Genomic DNA, 26,203 nt, shown 5'->3' on the forward strand with positions numbered 1-26,203 from the left:
TCATTTCATTCTATTCTTCCCTATTCCAAATGTTCTATTTGGACTTTTGACAGCAAGAACCTTATCTGCTCCGCCTCTCAGCCTTTGAGCAGCAGGGGTAGTGAGCAGGAGAATGCTATGCAGACAGTAAGGAAAGAGTGCTCTCAAGGCAGCCAGTGCGTCTCCTTGCCCTGTTCCACCACTCGGTCACAGGTCCCCCAGTGCCTTGGAAAAAAGCTGGAAGCAGAGGCTGGCTCCGTCTCGCTGAGAGCCAGAAACAGGCATGGAAACTAAGGAGATGTGTGCTAAGTCTCGAGCCTCAGAAGGAAATGAATATCAAAGTCTGTGATAAAATGTTTCAAGCACTACCTCTTTACTTATAGAAGTCTCTCCCATATTAAGTTCTGGCCACTACAGGCAGGAGTGAGGTTCTGTTTCAGGAAGATATTTTACCAGATAAAGGGCACCACCCCAGCCTCCCAAACAGCTTTGATACATCCGCAGGACTTTTCCCAAGGGACCTATCCACAAAGGAACCATCAATGCTCTCTTGGCACAACAGTGTGTTTGTGTAGATGAACAGATGGTAGGGGCAAGGGTGACAAGGATCATGTGACCAGAGTGCCTAGATATCTAGATATTGACAAAATCAAGTCTCCAGTTTAAAGGAAAAATTATTTTTATAAAATCAGAAACAGGTTTTATTTCAATCCTGTTAGGGTGTGAGAGGGATGGAAAACAAAAAATGGAGGGGTCTCTTTATACACATAAGGCATCAGGATCAACTACAAGGAATAATACCCATTTCCACCCCTCCCCCAACTCCTGTGTGCGGTCCAAGACCAGCTGAGAATAGATGGAACAGGAATTAAGACACTGTTGGCACAGTAACATGGCCAACGCACCAAAAGATGGAGAGAGAAGAGAATCTCCCAGGGAGCAAGGCCCTGGGCCTCAGCTGCTTCCTCAGTGGAGGGGGAATGAAACTTTGGCTCAGCAGGAAGGCAGTTGGCAAAAATAAGGGATATCTTAGCTGGACTCTCCAGATCACAAACTAAGGGCTGAAGGAGGTCCAGACGTCTATCTGGTCCATGTTGTTCTCTGCTTTCTCCAAGACCTCTTCTCTTCAGGCTTGAGACTGAGAGCTGACCTGATTCTCCTCTTCATTTTTGGAAGGCTGGGGAATAAGTGCTTATTCTACCCTTTCTACATCTAGGCTACTCAATTACTACTTTCTCAGTTCTAAAGAGACAGAAGCCAACTAACAAGGCCGGCTCTCTTGGTGAAAGTCGGCTTGAAAGAGCCCTCATGTTGGCAAAACTGTCTCTGCAAAGGTTTCTCTGAGCTTGCTGCTTGCAGACAGCCCCCCGCCTCCTGGCCCAACTTGTTTGGAGGCACCTTCATTTGTGTAAGATGTGGACAGAAAATACTTTGTCTCTCTCTAGACTTGACTAGTAATCCCATCTGTGATTGGAGATGGGGATGAGAGAGAGCAAGCAGGTGTTGGCAGGGGGAAGGACTAGAGGAAAGCAAGACAGTTTACACCACGTTACAGATTCAAGCCAATGGAGTGTGAAGAGTTATCTAGAGCTCCAAAGATAGAAGGGGGACTCTCTGACACAATATGAACAAGCTGGAAATATTTTAGTGTCAACCCTGTAATTCCCATAGACCAATAGGGAATGTGTCCAAAAAAAAAAAAAAAAAAAAAAAAAAAGGAGACTTAAGTGAAGAAGCAGAGTCCAGTCCTCCATCTTAAATCTGAATAACATGAGTTCATTCAGCTAATACCACTTCAAGTACAATTATGAAGACAGATGGAGCTACAGGAACTCATACTAAAGCAAAGAACGGGATTGAGTAGCCTATCATCTTGATCCCAGGCACCTCCCCTTTAAGTCACCCAGAAAATCTCTCCAAGGACTGGAATTCAAGGTGAGGTCCACTGCTGTCTCTCCTCCCCCAGTACAATACCCTCCCAGGACAGCCTGATGAATTAAGACGTCTGTTAAAGTTTTAATACGAGGGATGTAAAAAAGAGAAAAGCACTGAGATTTGGAAAAGCTAGCAGCTGGAGCCAGAAACAAGGTTAGGGTCCTTGTGGCATCTGGAACTGGGGGTGGAAGAACAGAAAGGGAACAGAAAGAGGAGGTGGGGTCCTGTTGTCCTTTGGCTTTCTCTATCCCCTGCTTCCCATTCCTCCCCACAGTTCATGCAGCTATTGGCCTGCTAGAGGGGATGTAATGCCCAGACCAACTTTTTATTAAGCTTATGCAGCTAACAGACTTGTAAACAGTGCCAATTGACAAAGTTTTGCTGAGTATTACAGCTTGTGTCCACTAAACACACCTCTCTCTGACATTAAAAACAAAAGACCAAAGTAAACAAATACTGAGAGAGAGGATGAAGAGACACATCTTGAGTCTTCCAGGAAGGCAAAATAAAAAACCGCCACCTGGCTTGGTCCCAGGCGCTCAGCATGCCTACAGTGCTGCTGCCACCACCCTGCCTCCCCTCCCCGCCAGTGGCTGGTGGAGGTGGGGGAGAAGGGCCATCTCGGGCATGCTGCAGACACAGCATTTGCTGGTGTGGACACCCTCCTGGAGCTGTGGTGGCAGACTGCTGTGTCAGGAGCCCATCTCCTGGGAGGAGTGGAGGGAGCCCAGGTCCTGGAGGCGGCCTGAGATGGCAGCCCACACTCCTCAAGCGGGGTCACCTTGCCCCTCTTCTCCAGTGCAGTTCAGCGTTGAGGTTGTCTATTCCCGGTCGGCGGTAAAACCTGAGCTGTTTTCCTCGCAGGTTCCCCCTCCTGTCCCCAACTTGGGGGAGCAGTGGAAGGGGGCGGGGGAGGATCACTGAGGGGGCAGGGGGATACCCCGGGGATCGGTGACCTGGCCCTCTTGCAGGTTCTTCACCAGTTGTGCAAGCCAGCGTTTCGTGGTGGTGTCGTCTTTTAGCACCTGGGCGAAGGTCGTGTCCTTCAGCTGGTCAGGGAGGCACTGCCTGAGCGCTTCACGTGCCCTACATCAGAGACAAACAAGCCAACCGGGGAGACCAGCAAATAAACCCACATTTGGGGGACAGAGAAGAAGTTCTGTCTTAGATACACACATAATGAATCCTGGGAATATGCAGTTCAGTCAAGGTATCTTAATCCATTAAAATTCCTTAAAACTTGTATTAGGCATGGGCTCAGAGGTCTCCAGGATCTGTCGTCTGTGAATATTTTCAGAATGATGCCTCAATGTGGAATTTCATGACAAAGCAAAATGGAATGAAGTGGTGCAAGAGTTCACCTGAATTCCAACTGCTTTCGGATTCATTACAGTAAATACTGTCAATACGCTCATGACAGAAATAGATGGGTTATGGTAAATGAAACATTTCTAAAGTCAGTGCATGAACAGGGGAGATAACTTGACTCATTATGATAAATGAATGAACTTTAATTCTGAACAGTATAAACTTGTGTCTTTCCAAAAACTGCTTCAGTTTCTTTATTTCTCCCCCCCCCCCCCTTTTTTTTAAAGTAAGCTCTACACCCAATGTGGGGCTTGAATGCAGGACTCTGAGACCGAGAGTTGCATGCTCTACTGACCAAGCCAGCCAGGCGCCCCTGCTTCAGCTTCATAGTTAAAAGGTTTAATAAAAGGTGAGAAGTAAAAACAAAACAATGGTGGCAACATTATCAGATGAACTTTTAAATGTATCATTTTCTTTAAAAGATAATCAGAGAAAAAGCAAATCTGAAAACCTTAAACAGGTAAACGGTAATGATTTATAAAGCTGTTTTAAATAAAGTTATGGCTTTTGTTCAGTCTGGTTTCTTTGTACAAGTAGAATTTTAAATAAACATATTTTCAAACTGATGGGAACAGGAACCACTGAAGAACAGGACAAAATGGTTGAAGAAATAGCTAGGGCTTGAATAACCTCAGTGGGAGAAGGCTGCGTTCACATTAAATCGAGTTATCCCCATTCCTAGGAACACAGAAATTGCCCCATTATGTGGTTTAGCAGAACCTGAGCAAGTGGCTTTCAGCATGAATTATGGATTTACAAAGCAAAAGGTCAAACATTTCTAAAATGCATCATATCTACAATGTATGATTTCTGACAGAAAGATTATGAACACAGGCAGATAAAATAATTAGTTCAAGGACTTTACAGGAATCAAAGAGAAAACTGAAAATGTAATTCAAGAGTCCTCTGGGCTCCATTCCTTTCTTAAGAGATCTTTGAAAATATACTTCTCTTTCTGACCACCTGAAGCAGCAACAGAAAGCTCAAACCACAGGAATAATGTATCATAAGGTTTGCTGGAAACTGACTAGATTCTCTGAAATTTTAGAGGAGGGTACAGAGTTACAGTGGGGAGACAAAACTGATTTTTTTTTTCCCAAAGTAAGCTCTACGCCCAACGTGGGGCTTGAACTCGTGACCCTGAGATCAAGAGCTGCATACTTTACCAACTGAGCCAGCCAAGCGGCCCCAAAACTCTGATGAATTTTTAAGTTTTTATTTATTTATTCTGAGAGTGAGCGAGCATACAAGCAGGTGAGAGGCAGAGAGGAGAGACAGAATCTCAAGCAGGCTCCCCACCATCAGCGTAGAGCCTGTTGTGAAGCTTGAACTCATGAACTGTGAGATCATGACCTGAGCTGAGATCAAGAGTCGGACGTTTAACCGATTGAGCCACCCAGGCGCCCCTATTTTATTTCAAAGTTTATTTATTTTTATGAGACAGAGAGACAGAGAGAGAGAAAGAGAAAGAGAGAGAGAGAGAGAGAGAGAGAGATGGGGGGAGGGACAGAGAGAGAGAGAGAGAGAGAGAGAGAGAATGAATCCCAATCCCAAGCAGGCTCTGCACAGTCAGTGCTGAGCCTGACGTGGGGCTCAAACTCATGAACCGTGAGATCATGACCTGAGCTGAAACCAAGAATCAGATGCTTAACTGACTTAGTCACCCAGGCACCCCCTCTGATGGATTTTTAAATTCAGCACTTCAGATTTGAAAAGGATTTAATTAAGTTCTGTCTGACTTAAAGTTATAGCCCTTGCCTACCTTAAAGATACTAAGAGCTATGCCATGAGACAGGGCAACCATTCACCAGAGTATTTCCCCAAAGTCCCATAAATCCTGTAAATGTTTAGTTACCTGGGATTATCTGAGAGTCGAAGGTAACATCTCACTACATGCTTCAGCAGACGGGCAGAAGGCTCTTTGGATAGCTGCAGGACCATCTTACCCTATTTTCCCCCCAAAATGGTGTGGGGTAGGAAAAAACACACAAAATACAAAATAATTCTAGTTGACATCAGAGATCAGATATTTCAAGAATCATTATATAAGGTTCCAGGATGCTGTTCAATGTCAACTGCAAAAGGGACTAAGCTGTGTAATCAGAAGTAACCGTAAGGGGGATAGAGATAGATGAAAGAACTCACCAAAATCATGGCAACGTGGGAGAAACGCTCATATGTCTGACATATATATGCCAAACCTGTGTCATCTAAAAGGATCTTCTGGAGGATGAACGTGGCAACCTGGAGTAAAACAAAATTAAAGAGTCTAAAACGTTGCTCGGATTTGTCTTCCAAATGTTGATTCATCTCCCGGGAATAATTGTGAATCAGAAAATTAAGCAGAGACCCTGACATTATGTACAACTTACTCCCCAAGATAGGCATAGTTAAAAAGATTCGTAATAAACATTACCATATTGAATACTATGTGCCAGAGTTTGTCCTATAGGCATAACGTGCCTCGTCTTACTTTCACAATAAACCTGTGAGGTAGGTCCTACTGTTATTCACATTTTATATAAAAGGGCAGGTCTGGGTAACTAACAATTTCTTAAAAATATAGATATATGGGGGCACCTGAGTGGCTCAGTCAGTTAAGTATCTGAACTCTTGGTTTGGGCCAAGGTCATGATCTCACAATTTGTGAGTTTGAGCCCTGTATCGGGCTCTGCACTGGCAGTGCAGAGTCTGCTTAGGATCCTCTCTCTCCCTCTCTCTGCCCCTCCCCTGCTCATGCACACTCTCTCTCAAAATAAATAAATTTTAAAAAATGTAGATACTTTTCCAGTTATTTAACATGTACTATGTGCCAGGCATAACTGCTAATCAATAACTTGTCAGGTTAAGGTCCCAAGTGACAAAGCCACCAAGTTGTAGAGTTGAGATCCAAACCTAGTTTGAAAACCTAGTTTTCTTTTTTCCATGGGCCAAGAGGAATTTAGAAATTTAGCTGTGCCTTATCTCTTCTAAATGAGGTAAGTAAAACTTTTCCTACTACTTCTTAAAAAAAGTTTATTTTGAGAGAGAGCGAGAAAGAGCGTGCACACAAAAGGGAAAGGCAGAGAGAGAGGGAAAGAGAGAATCCCAAGTAGGCTCCATGCCTTCAGCACAGAGCCTGACTCGGGGCTCAAACTCACAACTGTTGAGACCATGACATGAGCCTAAATCAGATGTTTAATGACTGAGCCATGTAGGCATCCTATTTACTTATTTTTTAAAGTAATCTCTACCCATAATGTGGGGTCTGAACCCATGACCCTGAGATCAAGAGCTGCATGCTCTTCCAACTGAGCCAGCCAAGCGCCCCTGTATTGCATGTTTAAAATAAAAAAAATTTAAAACCATTACATCTGCTTGCATCCAACCCAGCAATAAAATATTCATTGAATTAAATTAATTCGATGTGACTAAGCATACTTTAGGAGCTGAGGTTTGATGTTGCTAAAAATAGCAACATGGAAAAGTAGCCTTGAGAAAAATCACGACATGAAATTTAAAAAGTAGTACATTATTGGGGTACCTGGGTGGCTCAGTCGGTTAAGCGGCCGACTTCGGCTCAGGTCATGATCTCGCGGTCCGTGAGTTCAAGCCCCGCATCAGGCTCTGTGCTGACAGCTCAGAGCCTGGAGCCTGTTTCAGATTCTGTGTCTCCCTCTCTCTGACCCTCCCCCGTTCATGCTCTGTCTCTCTCTGTGTCAAAAATAAACGTTAAAAAAAAAATTAAAAAAACTAACAAGAAACACGAGGAGTATGTTCTTCCAGAAAAAGATTGATACAGAATCATCAAATGAAGTTAAAAATAATAAAAGAAGCTTACAGACATCCACACAGAAAAGGCAAGTTCACCAACAAAAGGATTAACTTACGCTGCTGGCCCAAGATTTCACTGTACATTCAATATCAGAAGACAACAGGGCTATGGCAACATACTTCTGATAGGGAGAGATAAGAATTTTCTACCCAATCGGGGGCTGTCATTCATAGTTAAAGTGCAAAGTAAGCAAAAGCCCAAGGCATATATACACTTGAGTATGCCTAAAAAAATGTGTGGAATATACACTTAAAAAAAAATTTTTTTATGTTTATTTATTTTTGAGGGGTGGGGAGGGGCAGAAAGAGATGGAGACACAGAATCTGAAGCAGGTTCCAGGCTCCGAGCATAGCTCACTCATGAGCCGCAAGATCATGACCTGAACTGAAGCCGAATGCTTAACTGACCGAGCCACCCAGGTGCCCCTGGAATTATATACATTTGTGGTGAGAAGTGGGTTCAGAGAAAACTGAAAAATTCAGTGTTTATATTCTTCTGAAGGGCTTGATAAAAAAAAAAAATACACACACATATATATTTATATATATGTATATATATATGGTTTTTTTTGTTTGTTTTGTTTTTTTTTTTTTGAGAGAGTGCACACACACAAGAGAGCAAGTTGGGGAGAGGGGCAGAGGGAGAGAGGGAGAGAGAAAGAGAGAGAGAATCCTAAACAGGCTCTACGCTGAGCATGGAGCCCAACTTGGGAGCTTGATCCCATGACCCTGGGATCATGACCTGAGCTGAAATCAAGAATCTGATGCTCAATTGGCTGAGCCACCCAGGTGCCCCAGGTCTGGATTTTTAAATGATCATTTTATAACAATTTTTATCCAAAAGAGAAAATATATTCATATAAGTTTCAAAAAGCCTGAAGGGAGGCAGAAAATGATCCCAGAACCATAAAGTAGTCCAAGAGCCAACAAAATATAAAATCTAAGTTGAAAAACATACCGTTTTAGAAAGTTCACTTCCAGATTCCATAATGCGCAAACACAAAGGGATGATTTCTGTTGTCAATAAAAAGTTGATTACTTCCTGCTCATCTGTTTTCACTAGGGCCCCTAAAGAAAATATGGACAAAATTATTTCAGAGTGAATGTTTTTAATTAAAATTAACTTTGGAGTGAGTGTTCATTCAACTAGTTGTGGAACTTAAATAACAGAGAGAAGATACATTGTGGTTCATTCACGTCAGAGAATCAGATTCATACTGATGTTTAAAAAAAAAAAAAAAAAAGGGAAGAGAAAGCAGAGGTTGACTGTTATCAGGCAGCATCTGAAAGATCAGGTACCAGGTTTGGTCCATCACATAGTGAGCAGCAGTTCAGCCATCTAAATCATTTTTCTATCATTCTTGGCTATACAATGACATCACCATCTACTTTCCATTTATTTTAGGGAGGAGAGAAGAGTTCTGTATCAGTACTAAAGGATATCCCCAGGTAGCAAAGAAATGGTGTCAATTTGAATCCTATTTCACATTGGACATAAACAAACATTACTTCTTGGTTACTTAATTGTTACTCTTTCCCCAAAGAGCACAATCATGGAAGGGTGTACCCAAACCAGAAACACACACACACCTGAACTTTAATCCTAGTCCCGCAACTAGTTTACCAAAATTTGGTAGAGTTACCCTCTCTTTAGAGGTCTCTGTTTCTTTATCTATAGAAAAAAGAGTCGGAACAAACGATTTTTGAAATTCATCCCAATTAAATTCTGTTGAGTTCTAAACTGACACCACGGACCAGGTAACAGACACAGTTCAGTGATATCTTCTCTATTCTGTACATAGGGAAGCAGAGCCTCATTAAACAAATGACTGGTCCCTGAGCTGTCCAACGCATCAACCAGTTTTTGTATGAAAGGCCTCAGTTAATTAGATCTATAATAACTTAATCACTTTTGATTAGAAAGTAATATCATTTACTTAAATAAAAGCTGGCAATCTACAAATGCTACAATCTCTAAACCCCATACCAAACAGCACATAGAAGAATTTACTAATGTGGCCTATAGCAGATATCAAATTACTATTTAATTTTCACTTTACACGTAGGTTTAAAATCCATTCTGAGTTAATTTTTACATAGAGTACAAGGTATAGATTGTGCTTCATGGTTTTACATATGGATATCTTAATTGTCCTACCACCATTTATTGAAAAGACTATTATCCTTAGTTCATGAAATTATCTTTGCACCTTTGCAAAAATCAATTAACCATATCTGTATGGGTCAATTTCTAGACTCCCCATTTTGCTCCATTGACTTACAAGTCTAGCTTTTCTCCAATACCACACTGTCTTTACAACCACAGTTTTCCAGTAGATCTTGAAATCAGGTAGTGCAGGCCTTCCAACTTTGTCCTTCTTTTTAAAATCTGCATATTCTAGCTCATTTGCCTTTCCATATAAATTTCAGAAACAGCTTGTCGTTTCTATATTAAAAAAAAAATCCTGCTGGCATTTTGTTGTAATTGCTCTAAGTCCATATACATCAGTTTGGGGAGAACTCACATCTCAACAACATTGAATCATTTATATACCTATCAATGAACATGGTATATCTCTGCTTTATTTAGGACTTCTTTGATTTCAGCATTGTTTTGTAGTTTTTTACCTACAGATCTTGCACATTTTGTAAGACTTACACCCAAATTTTTCATGTTTTGGTGCTATTATAAATGGTAGGTTTTTAAAATTTCAATTTGACTGTTTTTGCTACCACATAAAATGATTCATTTTCGAATACTGACCTCATATCCTGAAACCTTGCTAAATTCACTAGTTCTAGTAGCTTTTTTTGGGTAGGTTCTTCAAGATTTTTCTATGTAGTTAACCTTGTTGTCTGTGAATAAACAGTCTTACATTTTTATTTCTAATTTGTATGCCCTTTATTCTTTTCTCTTGCCTTATTGCACCAGGTAGGATTTCCAGAATGATACTGAATAGGAGTGGTGAGAATAAACATCCTTGCCTTGTTCTCAATCTTAGGGGACAATGCCTGGTTTTTCATATTAACTATGATCTTAATGGTAGGATTCTTTTTTTTTAACTTTATCAGGTTGAGAAAGTTCTCTCCATTTCTACTTTGCTGGAGTTTTTATCATAAAGGGAGGCTGAATTCTGTCCGCTATTTTTTTTTTTTTTTTTTAATGAAAGAAACAACCAATATTTCTTCTTTAGTCTGTTGATATGGTCAATTATATTGACTGTTCTTTAAAAAAGATTTGTTTGTTTATTTATGAGAGAAAAAGCAACAGCACATGTGAGCAGGGAGGGGGCAGAGGGGGAGAGAGAGAGAATCCCAAGCAGACCCCAAGCTTAGTGCGGAGCCCCACGTGGGGCTCAACCCCACTACCCTGGGATATGACCTAAGCTGAAATCAAGACTCTGATGCTCAACCGAGCCACCCAGGTATCCCTAAGATTCTATTTTTAAGTGATCTCTACACCCAATGTGGGACTTGAACTCACAACCCTGAGATCAAGAGTTGCATGCTCTACCAACTGAGCCAGCCAAGCGCCCCTATATTGACTGATTTTTGAAAGTTAAACCATCATGCACTCCTGGGATAAACCCACTTGGTCATGACGATCCTTTTTATATATTGTTGGACTTGCTTTGTTAACATTTTGTTGAGAATTTCTTCATCTATGTTCTTGAGGGCTCCTGGCCTAAAGTTTTCTTACAATGTCTTTTTCTGGTTTATTATCAGAGTAATGCTGGCCTTACTAAGAATTTAGAAGCCTTCTATATTCTGGAAAAGTTTCATAAAATTTGGCCATTTCACCTAAGTTATCAAATTTATGGGCACAGAGTTACTAGCAGTATTCTCTTATTATTCTTTTAGTGTCTATGGTCTGTTGTAACATACACCCTTTCATTCCTGGTACTTATAATTTGTGTTTTCTCTTTTTCTCCCAGTCTATCCAGTTACAGGTTTATTAATTCCACTGAATTTTTTTCAGTAAAAAATTGGGGGTGGGTGAAATAGGTGAAGGTGGTCAAAAGGTACAAACCTCCAATTATAAGTACTGGGACTGCAATGTGCAATGACTATAATAACAATATCGTATTGCATATTTCAAAGTTGTTAAGAGAGATCTTAAAGGTTCTCCTCACGAGAAAAATTTTTATAACTGTGTGTCGTGATGGATTTTAACTTATTATGGTAATCATTCTGCAATATATACATGTATCAAATTGTTATGCTGTACATTTAAAACTAACACGATGTTTGTTATGAGTCAATTATATCTCAAAAAAAGTCAGCTTTTGGTTTCATTGATTTTATCTATTGTTGTCCTGTTCTCATTTTCAATGATGTCTGTTCTTTATTATTTCCTTCCTTCTGTTCAATTTAGCTTAATTTGCTCCTTTTTCTATTTTCTTAAAGTGGAAAGGTTTGAACATTGAAGACCTTTCCTCCTTTCTAGTATTAGCATTTCATGCTACAAATTTCCCTGTAAGCCCTGCTTTAGCTGCACCCTGTAAGCTTTGATATGCTGTTTTTATTTTATTCACTTTCAAGTATTTTCTAATTTTTCATGTATCATTTCATTTATATTCAAATTTTTGTGATAACCTTTGAACTGTAAGCAAAAAGTCTAGGCCCAACATTTACCTTCTGCTTGTACTCTCAACTGACTTGGAGAAATTAAGTTTCAGAAAATATATGCAAGGGCAAACAACTAGCCTTATACTGTCTGAGTATTTTTTTTTTTTTATCCCCCTACAGGTAAGTTTATCCCAAGATCCCAAATGCATCATCTAACTGTAGTGGTTTAAAAACCAGCAGAAGTAGGGTGTAATTTAAATCAGAATTAAGGATATAAATGTTTTCTTTTGGCTGGTACCTTGTTCATGTTTTAAATCCTCCATGGGAAATTTTTGTAACTTAAAAGTAGAAAACAATATATTGGGGGAAAAAGTTTCTAATTAGAGTACCACTTGAGAGGGGATGTAAAAAAGAGTAACATTCACTTGTATATGAGATTAACAGCTACTCCTTAAACGTACAATAAAATGTCTCTGAGAAATATGTCTCAGAAGTACCAAACTTTTTGTTTTTTTATCTTTTTACAGTTTATTTATTTGAGAGACAAAGAGAGAAAGCATGAGTTGGGGAGGGGCAGAGAGAGAGGTGGGGAGAGAAAGAATCCCAAGCAGGCTCCGCACTGTCAGTGCAGAGCCTGATGTGCAGGCTCGAACTTAGGAACCATGATATCGTGACCTAAGCCAAAGTTGGATGCTTAACCAACTGAGCCACCCAGGTGCCTTAAAAGTACCAAACTTTTGAAGTATACTTCCTGTTCCATGGTTTATAATTGTAGGGATATGAACACAAATTGAAGATAAAAACAGTAACAAACAAAACAAAGTCTGTACAACCAATGTTCTTATTGGGGAGCCTGGGTGGCTCAGTCAGTTAAGTGTCTGACTCTCGGTTTCATGAGTTCAAGCCCCTCATTGGGCTCTGTGCTACCAGTGTGGAGCATGCTTGGGGTTGTCTCTCCCTCCCTCTGCCCCTCCCCCCCTCAAAATAAATAAATAAACTTAAAACAAAAAAGTTTATTAAAAAAATCAATGTTCTTACTGTTTGGTCAGTACATGAGCAAAAACTATGAGAAAAAGATACTGAAGGGTGAGTTTGGAAAGAAATAATTTTCTTCTTCTTCTTTTAGTAGGCTCCATGCCCAACGTGGGGCATGGGGATTGAACTCACGACCCTGAGATCAAGAGTTGCATGCTTTACTGACTGAACCAGCCAGGCACCCCTGGAAAGAAACCTTGAATGTATTTACTTTTCACAAATCCAAAGATAGTTCTTTATTATCTGGGAGTCTGAGATCTGAAACAGCTAATGTATTATTTTCCTGAGCAAAACATATTTTAGACACATCTCCCATAGTAAATATATGTGGAAACATTAACTGTAGCATGCAAAAATTCAACTAGGTGAAGCAGAAGACAAACATCTGCAGTTATGGGAGAACAGCTCAAAAGTTAGAAAAGAGAAACAAACAAAACACAACACCAGCTCAAATTCTTATCCCTGTAATAATACTCTTTGTTGACTGCAGTTCTTGTTCTTTACTCTCCCTACAATTCCAATAAATGTTTCTACATATATGCTAAATTTAATCCCAAATGTTGGGCTTCATACCCTTATTAACAACACACAGAATGGTACTTGATAAGAACCATTATATGACTTATTTACTTATTATTTAACAAATATTTATTATTATTTGTTATTATATCCTCATTTATTAGTGAAAACAGACTCAACCTCAAAGACAAAAAACAAACAATTGGTGAACAAAAGTTATAAAAGACAAAACAAAACACCGAAGTTAAGATTGCTATTATGAATGAGCATTTCAGGCTTGTAAGACAACCCTAATAACTTACCAATAACTCCAAGACTGGTTAGCCGAAGATACTCAAAGGGACGCGTTTTGCTGACAGTGTGCAAAAAGGGGTACAAAAAAAGTGGGATGTGTGCTGCAAGAAATGCTGACCTGAAAGAAAAAGATAATCACATTCAGAGCCCAGACTCAATTTCTAAGGATTGTGAACATTCAATTTCCAGGCAGTTCATTCTGTAAGGTCTATAACATTGCCTAACCAAGAAACCTCTAGAAAAGGGTCAACGGTCATTAGTCTAGACCAATGGTTCTCAGTTGGGATGATTTTGCCCACCAGAGCACATGCGGCAATGTCTGGAGATAATTTTGGTTGTCACAACTGAGGGGGGTGCTACTGGCATACAGTGGGCAGAGGCCAGGGATGCTGCCAAACATCCAACAGAGCACAGGACAGCCCCCTTTCACTCCCCTCCTCCCACCACAAAACCTAGCTCAAAATGGCAATGTCAAGGTTAAAAAAAAAACCTAGTCTAGATCAATGGTTAAGAGAATACACCATTTTCCCTGTAATCAGTATCAAGTACCTGAAAAACTGATAAAATATCCAATTGCAGATTTAAAAAAGTAGGTCATAAAATGCTATTAAGTGCCCGAGAAATTCTCCTAGATGCCTTCCCTCACCTATTCACAGGTACAGTCACACAAAACCTTATAAACCGAGACAGGAAAACAAAGGAGCCATTATCAGGTTTATCTGCTATGTTTAAATGCACACTGTTCTTTTTTTTGTTAGAGCATTTCAGATACACTAGATATTCTAAAAACATTGTAATCTGAAGCTAATATGTCAGGCAACTAATGTGGAACCAATCCATTACTTTGTATTATTTATAGTTACACCTTATGGGAGAGCAAACACTCTAAATTTTTAACACAGTACTCTTGCATTTTTCTTAAGTGCTTAAAAATAATTTTCATAGTAACTTCTCTAGAGTTCTAAAACGTCAGTGTCAACCTAGCACTCAGATTTCATAAGGAAACTTGAGAAAAAGAGGAAAGACTTCAATAAGATGTCATTAAGTGCCTCAGAGCCATAAAAGTCACAAAGCAGATACCTGAACAGGATTTTCCTTTTCCTGTCAGATGTAGCAGGCCAACTTGCATGCCAATTCTAATCTTTTACAAGGCTGCCTAGAATCCTTGGTTAAGAAAGATTCTGAAGCCAAATCTAGGTTCAGTGGGGAAAAATGCTGGGTTCAAATATTTACTGAGCTCCTGCTAAATGCCATGCACTGTGCCTCATATATGGCACAGTGATGTCTACCATGGGTTAAGGGGGGAGAAGTATCTACATACCTGACTTTTCTTGAGATGTGAACGCCACTCCTTTATTTTTATTTTTTTATTTGAGAGAGAGAGAGAGAGAGAGAGAGAGAGCGTGCATGCACTCGAGTGGGGGTGAGGGGCAGTGGGAGAGAGAATCTTAAGCAGGCTCCACACTCAGCACAGAGCCTGATGTGGGGCTTGATCCCACAACCTTGGGATCATAACCTTAGCCGAAATCAAGAGTTGGACACTCAACCGACTAAGCCACCCAGGCGCCCCTATTTTATTTTTAAATAAACTTTACCTCTAACGTGGGGTTCAAACTTACGACCCTGAGATCAAGAGCCACATGCTCTACCAGGCGCCCCGTGAATGTCATTCCTTTAAAGTTCAGTGTTATAAATGAGTAAAAAGTAAATGAGACAACGGATTATTATTCAGCCTTAAAAAGGAAGAAAATTCTGACATATACTACAATGTAGACGTTATGCTAAATGAAGTAAGCCAATTACAAAAAGACTAATACTGAATGATTCCACTTAAATGAGATACTCAGAGTAGTTAAAATCATACAGACAGAAAGTAGAAAGATGGTTCCCAGAGGCTATGGGAATGGGGAGTCATGGTTTAATGGGTAAAGTTTCAGTTTTACAAGACGAAAAGAGTAATGGAGATGGATGGTGGTGGTGGTTGCAAATTATAAAGGTATTCTTATTACTGAACTCTATGCTTATAAATAGTTGAAATGGTAAGCTTATATTATGTATACTTTACTGTAATTTTAAAAAGGCAAAAAAAATTATAAAAGAACATATTAAACAATACTATGCTGTTACTACATGAAAACTTGGTGAATTAGAGACCAGAAATTCTTCAGGAAAAGCAAAGCAAATGAGAATCCTGGAGATCCACACCCACACACATGCACCCCACTGCATGCCTCTTCCTCTCATTCATAAAAAGACCATATTCAATACAACCTCCATCAACAGACGCATCAAAGGACTGACCTGGTTTCTGGGTGTGATGCCACACATTGCAGTAATGCCAGAGCATTGCAAACTCTGTTAGATTGGTGTGCTGTCAAGGTGGGTGGGTTGATGGATGGATAAATATTTACAATTTCCTAAAAAATGGAAACCAGCAGCAGATGAATAAAGAACTTATTACAAAATGAATTCCCATGGTATTAAAGCAAAAACCCTAAAAACTCCCACAACTTAAAAAAAAATTTTTTTTTAACATTTATTTATTTTTGAGAGACAGAGCATGAGCGGGAAAGGGGCAGACAGAGAGGGAGACACAGAATCCAAAGCAGGCTCCAGGCTCTCAGCTGCCAGCACAGAGCCCGATGGAGGGCTCGAACTCACGAACTGTGATATCATGACCTGAGCCGAAGTTGGACACTTAACCGACTGAGCCACCCAGGCCCCCCAAAACTCCCACAACTTTTGATTCCACATATCCTATAAGAACTGAACTATCAAAGTGGGAGCAGAAATAAACAATGCTATCTTTTCATCCCAAAGATACCTGAGACTATGAGAAATTTCTACATAGGTTTCTAGAAGATTTGTCTGGAGGCAACTGTGGTCACCTACACTTCCCTCTTTATATCCAGCATCTGTTGAGGCCTTCACTTGAGGGGCTCTTATATTTATAATCCTCCATTTTGTCAGTACCCTGCTTTAAGTTATAGTGATAACTGGCCAGATAGCAAGTGTCAGTAGATCAACCACAGTGACTCATTAAGAAGTCTAAATTTGGTCAGGTAGCAACTGCAAAAAAGGAGAGATAAGAACGTGAGTTGGTTAATCGACCAACTTCAGCTCGGGTCATGATCTCGCAGTTTGTGAGTTCGAGCCCCGCATCCGGCTCTGGGCTGACAACTCTGAGCCTGGAGCCTACTTCAGATTCTATGTCTCCCCCTCTCTCTACTCCTCCCCTGCTCATGCTCTGTGTCTCTCTGTCTCTCAGTAATAAATAAACGTTAAAAAAAAAAAAAAAAAAGAACGTGGGTATACACATATAGATATGTTCAAACAGCAGTGAACATATGTACTCTGTCAAAAGGTGATGATATGCTGTATACAATTCCTTTTTTTTTTTTTTTTTAAATTGTAAAACTTTTATAGGAAAAGTTCCTGAAAGAAAGATTAGTTTTGGGGATTAAGAACACACTTATTGTGGGGCACCTGGGTGGCTCAATTGGTTGAGCATCTGACTTTGGCTCAAGTCATGACATCTTGTGGTTTGTGAGTTCGAGTTCCACGTTCGGCTCTGTGCTGACAGTTCGGAGCCTGGAGCCTGCTTGGAATTCTGTGTGTGTGTGTGTCTCTCTCTCTGCCCGCCCCCGCTTGCAATCTGTCTCTCTCAAAAATGAATAAACATTAAAAAAAAAAAAAAAGAATACACTTATTGTGATAAGCAATGAGTAATGTACAGAATTGTTGAATCACTGAATTGTAATACTGTATACCCGAAACTAATATAACACTGTATGTATGTTAATTATACATTAAAAAAAGGAAAGATTAGTTTCTTGCTTACATGATATAGGAAATGAATGCAAATTTACTTAACAGGCTTGAAAAACTAATTTAATTATTAGGAATTTTGGACAATACTTTAAAGGATGATTATTCCATTATCTTGGTATTGTAAGATTATACCATATCAATTTATTTCCCACCAATGATCATTATAGTCAGAACCAAATTTTGGTTACTTACCCTTTAATGTACAAGTGTACCTACCTCTAATCCTATAGCTATCATATCTTTATCTTAATATTTCCTTTTGCCAGAATATACCCTGCAGTTCTTATACTTTACTTTCTACCTTTTTTCTTCTGTCATGTAGAAGTGTCTCGTAGTATTCCTAAAGCTGTGTTTTTCAAAGTGTAGTTCTCAGACTACCTGCATCAGAATCACCTGAGAGCAGGGCAGGTGCTTTCTAAAAAAAGATTTTTAATCTGAGACCAAATAAATCTTTTGGGTAAGACCCAAGAATCTGCATTTTAACAAGCACCTTAGACTTTTCTAAAACAGATTCTTACAAATGCTAACATTTAAAGAACTATTCTACCAAAGTCTTCGAAATCAATTGAGCAGACAGAGAGAGACATGATAAACAGGAATGACCTGCAACTCACTGGTATGTACCCACCTGTAAAAGTGCTGCAATAGTACCAAATGAATGCCATAGCATGGGTGCAAGGTCAGGAACAGATTCTCGCTTCTTACTCAGCTCCAGCAAAGCATTTTCCCTTGTCTCAGGACTGGACAGCTCATTGATCCACTGATAGATTTTTTCTCTGTCTACTTGAGCCAGTGCAGTAGGCACAGGCTTCAAGTGGAAAAAAGAAAGTAAACATGTTTTGTTAGAGTCAAACCAAGTTTTACTCTGCTTTAGAGGGAATGTGTTTTTTATAAATACCAGGGGAGCTTTTCTATATCCGTACACTTGATGTAAATAAATTCAATCTCTCAAAATCTAAAACACACACACACCTTTCAATAATTTCATGTTTAGAAATTTATCCAAGAGGTATACCTGGGCTGTACTGAGGACATACAACGATGTTTACTGTTGCACTGTTATAAAAGCAGAAAACTTGAAATTGTAAAAATCTATCAACTAGGAACTGTTAGCTACCTATGGGTACATCTTTATTTGTAATACTATGTAGGTCTTTAAATAAATAGCTTTACATGTGTTGATACTAAATAAAACCAAAAAACAAAGCATACAGAATAGTATAGACCCTTCCACTTATACACGTAAATATACTTATATATTTACATACATTTCTAGAATGACACATAAGAAACTTAACAGTAACAATAAAAAAAAAAAAAAAAAGAAGCTTAACAGTAATTACTGCCAAGGTTGGAATCTACATGGGAAATTTACTTTTCCTTGTAAACAATAAAATCTTCTGCATAGTTTACTTTTCTTAAGCATATATCTATAATAGTTTATTTGATTTTATTATTTTGATATATTTTTAAAATGCTGATTTATTTGGAGAGAGAGAGAGAAGGACGAGGAAAGAGAGAATCCCAAGCAGGCTCCGCGCTGTCAGTGTAGAGTCTGATGCGGGGCTCAATCTCATGAACCACAAGATCGTGACCTGAGCTGAAATCAAGAGTTGGGGCACTTAACCAACTGAGCCACTCAGGTGCCCCTGTAAGTTTTTGAAAGGAAAAAAGTTACACCCTCCCCACCCACTTCTGGTCCTTCCCCCATTAATTCTGGCATCCCCTTCCACGGAGCAGAAAACATATGTAATTTGGAAAAGCCCCCCTTCTAATGATTCTTATACATACTCTACCTCTACCCCTTTGAGAATCATCCATTACTTACTCACATAGGGGCAAGACGGACAACATTCTTTTATTATTGCACTAAAGCATCACAATGTTCAAAAAAATTTGAGCATTTCTATAATTCTCCACACCTGTCAAACAGCCTGTGTCCTCGGTTAACTCCCTTAATTATTCTTCTTTGGAAAATATGATAGAGTAGAAAAATGATTACCATTGCTATTTTTAGCTCTAAAGTCCTAACAGATTCAAGATTTCGATCCCTATGCCCAGTATTTTTTTACTTAGTTACCCCAACCAGGGGAATTATTGGGTAGATGGGGGGCAGGAAGGGTAGGCAAAAAAAAAGAAAAAGAAAAAGAAAAAGAACTATACTTACAGATGAGATCACTATCACTCAGAGGATTAACCTGCTCAATTCACCCAAGTATGAACTTGCATATTCCAGTGCCTTCCTGAACTGCATTACACAGCTTCCCATGGTATTTATATGTTCCCACTACAGCTTAGTGTGATAGAATGACCTACCCATCGTACAGATGGAAAGATGAGGCACAGAAAGGACAACTGTCTTTGTTGAAGAACAAAAGTCTAAGATAGACTTTGAGGTGCACTCACAATCACTGTACCCAAGCTGAACAGTCTTCTATAAATGGAAGCTTGATTATAAGCTTTTAGCTTAATGTTTATCATTTCACTTGCTTGACAGAATGAACCACAAAGTGTTCTGCTAAATGGACTGAAATACCATGCAGCTTAAGTCTTCTTTAAGTGCCTCAATCTGTTGAAAGGTATTTTGTAACTCCCATCAGTGGTGTCCTCAAGGAAGCCCAGGCTCCCACAGCAGCAATATGAAGAAGTAACAGGGTAGTCCCACCTCCCCACCCCCCAATAGCAAAAGCAGTATTGTCCAAGCACTTGCCCTTTCCAGGCTACTACAGATAGGCCCTCAACTTAAAAAAAATTATTTTTGGAAATGTAATTCCCACCAGGAAGACAGGGTATGTTTATTTATAGAGTATTATATCACCTTAAAAAGCTCTGCGGAAACAAGGGCTAAAATTTTAGCTTTGAGTTTCCTGCCCACAGTCTCCTGGATGACCCACAATCCAATAACTAAAGGGGTCTCAGAGATACTCATTGCTCCATTAATAGAGTATCTATACTGATTAGTCTTTACTCATTCAACTCCCCCTAAAGTCCTGTTGCCCCAAACCACTAAGCTCCATTGCCCCCAGTACAGCCAGTTTGCAACCTGTATCTGGAACTCCTATGCCTCATGCTGCCCCAGGGAGTCCTGGGTGTATAACAGCAGGATGCACTTGTAGCCACCGATCAGCATATCATGGCTTCTGAACACCAGGCCCCACCCCCACATATTCTATTTCCAGAGCTGGCCTAACTTCAGCAAGGAGATGGTGTCCTTGGAGCGATGCTAACACTCTAGAGGGCCTGGTGCCTAGTTGGGTATCTAACGTCATGGCCACCTGCTGCCAGCAATACTCCAACTTTTAAGGCTACTTGTGGGAGCTGCAGCCTCTGTGGGGCTTTGGTTCTAAGAGAGCTAGGGATGTCAGGTGGGTGGTAATGTCCTCTCAGGCACTAGCTTGGACCTATGGGCTCTGTAGCCATTCTAGCAAAGGGAAGGCAGTGAGGGCAGTTTGGTGCCAGGAAATACTTGGGATAAGAACCCTCTTTTTCATCACCCCCAGTGAATTTTGCCTACAATTTAACAGGAGTTAGTTTAACCCTACTGAATATCTATTTGTTATGGGATGAATACAATTATTTCTTTAAAACAAAAATTTTTTTAAACATTTATTTATTATTGAGAGACAGAGAGAGAGAGAGCGTGAGCAGGGGAGGGGCAGAGAGAGAGGGAGACACAGAACCTGAAGCAGGCTCCAGGCTCCGAGCTGTCTGCACAGAGCCCGAGGCGGGGCTTGAACTCACAAACTGCGAGATCATGACCTGAGCTGACGTCAGACGCTTAACCAACTGAGCCACCCGGGCGCCCCTGAATACAATTATTTCTTAAAACAAAAATGGGAGCTAACACACATAGTGCTTACTCTGTCAGGCACTGTCCTAAACAAATACTTGTCACTACTCTCATTTTATAGAGGAGGAAACACTGTTATTTTGCCAAAGCCAAAATCTGAATCCAGGCAGCCTTGGCAACAGAGTCCATACTCTTTGCTTTGCTAATGCTGTTTCTCACCTGACTGAAAGATTAGGTCTGATCTAAAGATGACGTTCAAAGGGCACCTGAGTGGCTCAGTCGGTTAGGTGTCTGACTTTGGCTCAGGTTATAATCTCACGGCTCCTGAGTTCAAGGCCCGCGTCAGGTTCTATGCTGATACCTCGGAGCCTGGAGCGTACTTCGGATTCCATGTCTCCCTCTCTCTCTGCCCCTCCCCTGCTCGCGCGCGCTCTCTCTCGCTCAAAAATAGATAAACATTAAAAAAATAATAAAGATGATGCTCAAAACAGCTTTGTCCTGTGACCTGGACAATAGAGACAGGGAACATATATATAAAAAGCTCAGACAAAAACTTAAAATGTTACTGCTGTTAGTTCAGCCGAATCTGAAAAACAATCAGCACCATGAACAATACCCAATACTGTCGATGTGAAGGGATATTCTCGACTTAATTGAGACTACAAAGCACATGATAATCATCAACAAAATATTTTTTTTAAATGTTATTTAAGTAAGCTCTATGCAATGTGAGGCTTGAACTCACATCCCAGAGGTCAAGAGTCTCACATTCTACCAACTGAGCCAGCCAGGCACCTCAATAATCATCATTTTAATGAGAAAGTCAGTGAGATAGTTGGACCTAATTCCCTATGTCAAATCATGGTTCTCATAGGAATAATCTAGCTAGGGATAGCTACTTCACTCTCACACACACACCTCCACCACACACATCAACAGGTAATTTTATAACACATGCAGAAGTTTAGTTATTGTGGAGAATAAAAGGGAAAATATTTTTACATTTTGATTTACATATTGATATATGTACAGGTGACTTGAATGTGGGTTTGAACTACACAGGTCACTCATACATGGACTCTTTTCAGTAACTACAGTACTGTAAATGTATTTTCCCTTCCTTATGACTGTCTTAACATTTTCTTTTTTCTATTATAAGAACGTAGTATATAATATACATAACATACAAAATATGTGTGGATCAACTGTTATCAGTAAGGCTAACAGTTAAGAGCAGACTATTAAGAATTCAGTTTTGGGGGAATCAAAAGTTTTATGCAGATTTCCAACTGTGCATGGGGGAGGTTGGCACCCCTAACCCCTACCCTGTTCAAGGGTCATCCGTATTAATATTATCAGATGACTGACAAAATCCTCTGGACATTATCCTTGAATAAAACTCCAAACCACAATTCTAGCATTTTAGTAGATCTTGATGGAAATAAAACCCCAATATGTATCTTACCCTCTTTCTAAATCCCAAGGATCATTTAGGCACACCTTTCACAAAAATATTAGAATCTGAAAAGTCATGTCTTCCTAAGAGTGTGGGAAGTGAAAGAGGGGTGGGGTAGATAAGGAAAGAGACAGAACCGTACTGAACATTAAAAAAATTTTTTTCAATGTTTATTTTTAAGAGACAGAGTGTGAGTGGGGAAGGGTACGGGGAGACATGGAATCCAAAGCAGTCTCCAGGCTCTGAGCCGTCAGCACAGAGCCCAATGCGGGACTGGAACTCAAGAGCTGTGAGATCATGACCTGAGCCCAAGTCTGATGCTCAACCGACTGAGCCACCCAGGTGCCCCTGTACTGGACATTTTCTAAAAGATGGTTTCATTTACTGAACAGAACACGGTTATTATCCTCAATTTACAACTGATGAAAGTATGAGTAAAGGATGGTAGGTTTCCTCTTCCTGCCATTCTCTATTTAAACATCACCACTAAAGATTCCTAAAGCAATTGCTACAATTCTTTTATAATTCACTAATCCATTTCGGAGGCTGTGGATGATATAGAACTCAATCTAGGAGCATACACTGTCCAGTGGTAGATAAGCACATTCATCCATAACTTCTCTACTGTAGACTACTTTATTTTTTTTATTTTTTTTTTTTATTTATTTTTTTTTTTTATTTTTTAATATATGAAATTTACTGTCAAATTGGTTTCCATACAACACCCAGTGCTCATCCCAAAAGGTGCCCTCTTCAATACCCATCACCCACCCTGCCCTCCCTCCCACCCCCCATCAACCCTCAGTTTGTTCTCAGTTTTTAACAGTCTCTAATGCTTTGGCTCTCTCCCACTCTAACCTCTTTTTTTTTTTTTTTTTTTCCTTCCCCTCCCCCATGGGTTTCTGTTATGTTTCTCAGGATCCACATAAGAGTGAAACCATATGGTATCTGTCTTTCTCTGTATGGCTTATTTCACTTAGCATCACACTCTCCAGTTCCATCCACGTTGCTACAAAAGGCCATATTTCATTTTTTCTCATTGCCACGTAGTATTCCATTGTGTATATAAACCACAATTTCTTTATCCATTCATCAGTTGATGGACATTTAGGCTCTTTCCATAATTTGGCTATTGTTGAGAGTGCCGCTATAAACATTGGGGTACAGGTGCCCCTATGCATCAGTACTCCTGTATCCCTTGGGTAAATTCCTAGCAGTGCTATTGCTGGGTCATAGGGTAGGTCTATTTTTAATTTTCTGAGGAACCTCCACACTGCTTTCCAGAGCGGCTGCACCAATTTGCATTCCCACCAACAGTGCAAGAGGGTTCCTGTTTCTCCACATCCTCTCCAGCATCTGTAGTCTCCTGATTTCTTCATTTTGGCCACTCTGACTGGCGTGAGGTGATATCTGAGTGTGGTTTTGATTTGTATTTCCCTGATAAACTACTGTAGACTACTTTAAACACATTAAAAATAATAGCAGAATACTGCCACAAGAATTGAAGTTAACACTTTTTTTTTTAAAGTTTATGTATTTTTGAGTGGGGGGAGAGGAAGAGAGAGTGGGGGGCACAGAGGCACGGCATGGGGGGCAGAGGATCAGAAGCAGGCTCTGTGCTGACAGCAGTGAGCCTAATGTGGGGCTTGAACTCACAAACCGTGAGATCATGACCTGAGCTGAAGGACCTGAACTGAAGCCAGCTACTTAACCAGGTCAACACTTCTTGGATCACGTGAAATCTATGGATCTTTTCCTCAGGAAAACATGCAATTGCAAATTGTTTTGCACATAATTTCTTCTACACAAAATTTACACACAATTTAAAAGAATTCATAGACCCCATGTAACCTATGCATGGATCCAGAATTAAGAACTTGTTTATCAAGTGAAAGAATAGAAAAGACCCCAATTTACATGTAACTACACAAGCACAATAAGTGGAATGCACACTGCACTGGAAGCCAGAAATGGCTTCAAAATACAGTTTCGCCATTTCTATAATTGTGTGACCTAGTATAAGTCATTTACTTTGGCAAGCCTTAATTTTATCATTGGCAAAATAAGGGAACAATTACCATAAAGTCCCAGGCAGCTCTCAAATCTTGGAAATTACTTTATTTAGCTCTTAGTTATTGCTGAGAGACTAATCTAAGAGCTCTTTTAAAAAGTTAATTTGCATAAAATTTTAAGTGGACCCATTTTTTTTTTTTTAATTTTTTTTTCAACGTTTATTTATTTATTTTTGGGACAGAGAGAGACAGAGCATGAACGGGGGAGGGGCAGAGAGAGAGGGAGACACAGAATCGGAAACAGGCTCCAGGCTCCGAGCCATCAGCCCAGAGCCTGACGCGGGGCTCGAACTCACGGACCGCGAGATCGTGACCTGGCTGAAGTCGGACGCCCAACCGACTGCGCCACCCAGGCGCCCCAAGTGGACCCATTTTTAAGTGTATGTTTCAATGACTTTTTTTTTTTTTGTTTTTTTTTTGTTTTTTTTTTAACGTTTATTTATTTTTGAGACAGAGAGAGACAGAGCATGAACGGGGGAGGGTCAGAGAGAGGGAGACACAGAATCTGAAACAGGCTCCAGGCTCTGAGCTGTCAGCACAGAGCCCGACGTGGGGCTTCAACCCACGGACCGCGAGACCAGGACCTGAGCCGAAGTCAGCCGCTTAACCGACTGAGCCACCCAGGCACCCCATGTTTCAGTGACTTTTGAGAACTTTATACACCTGAGTAACCACCACCACAATCAAGATCTAGACCTCTTCTTTAGGAGTACCTGGGTGGCTCTGACAGCTCAGAGCCTGGAGACTGCTTTGGATTCTGTGTCTCCATCTCTCTCTGCCCTCCCCTGCTCATGCTCTGTCTCTGTCTCAAAAATAAACATTATATATATACATATAGACAGACTTCTTCCACCATCCCCAAAAGTTCTCTGGTACTTCTTTCAGTAAACCACACACCCAGTCTTAGGCAATCACAGATAGGCATTCTGCCACTATAGAATAGGTTTGCCTTTTCTAGAAATTATAGAGAGGAGGTAACATATATTGAACATAAACCTACTTTGTTTTTTTAAAACACGTTTTTTTTAAAGTTTATTTGAGAGAGAGAGAGAGAAAGAGAGCGCGCGCGCACACACACACACACACACACACACACACACACACGAGCAGGGGAGGGGCAGAGAGAGAATCCCAAGCAGGCTCTGCATTGTCAGCACAGAGCCCAACAGGGGCTCGAACTCACAAACGGAGAGATCATGACCTGAGATGAAATCCAGAGTTGGCCGTTTAACTGCCTGAGCCACCCAGGCACCCCAAAACATAGTATGTTTATACCAATGTACCAGTCACTGAGGATTACCTCAGAATTCAAAGAGGAAACAGGTTCAGGGAGGTTTAGCAGACTCAAATTCACATTGTGAGTGTATGCTGGAATTAAACTCAAACTGTAGTCTACTTCTTTATACAATCAGTAAGCCCTACCCTAGTCTGTAGGATTGAAATCACAATGATCCTTCCAAGTTGAAGAAATTATTTTTTAAGAACTCAATACAGAACTTTGAGTTTAACATTCTATTCTAATACAGGTCATTAATAGTTGGA

The 26,203-nt window shown here is 40.2% G+C and overlaps 1 protein-coding gene across 5 annotated transcripts in view; it reads right to left on the reverse strand.

The window, feature by feature from the left end:
* Positions 1–653: 653 nt before the first annotated feature.
* Positions 654–26,203, reverse strand: part of CNOT9 (CCR4-NOT transcription complex subunit 9) — a 30,357-nt gene continuing 4,807 nt past the window's right edge. For 3 of the 5 annotated variants that reach the window (XM_060623566.3, XM_060623569.3, XM_078450879.2), the window contains 7 exons: positions 17,972–18,151; positions 15,814–15,929; positions 13,521–13,630; positions 8,054–8,163; positions 5,428–5,526; positions 5,138–5,229; positions 654–3,000 (listed from right to left, as the gene is read on the reverse strand). In XM_060623566.3, the coding sequence (XP_060479549.1) occupies positions 2,832–3,000; positions 5,138–5,229; positions 5,428–5,526; positions 8,054–8,163; positions 13,521–13,630; positions 15,814–15,929; positions 17,972–18,151 (876 nt within the window). In that variant the 3' untranslated portion in view covers positions 654–2,831. Of the gene's footprint in view, positions 3,001–3,486; positions 3,961–5,137; positions 5,230–5,427; positions 5,527–8,053; positions 8,164–13,520; positions 13,631–15,813; positions 15,930–17,971; positions 18,152–20,386; positions 20,495–26,203 lie in introns of those variants that run through there. The other 2 variants (XM_078450880.2, XM_060623568.3) reach the window with 2 other exon arrangements.

This window comes from Panthera onca, chromosome C1, assembly GCF_046562875.1.
Source record: "Panthera onca isolate mPanOnc1 chromosome C1, mPanOnc1 haplotype 2, whole genome shotgun sequence".
Taxonomy (NCBI): domain Eukaryota; kingdom Metazoa; phylum Chordata; class Mammalia; order Carnivora; family Felidae; genus Panthera; species Panthera onca.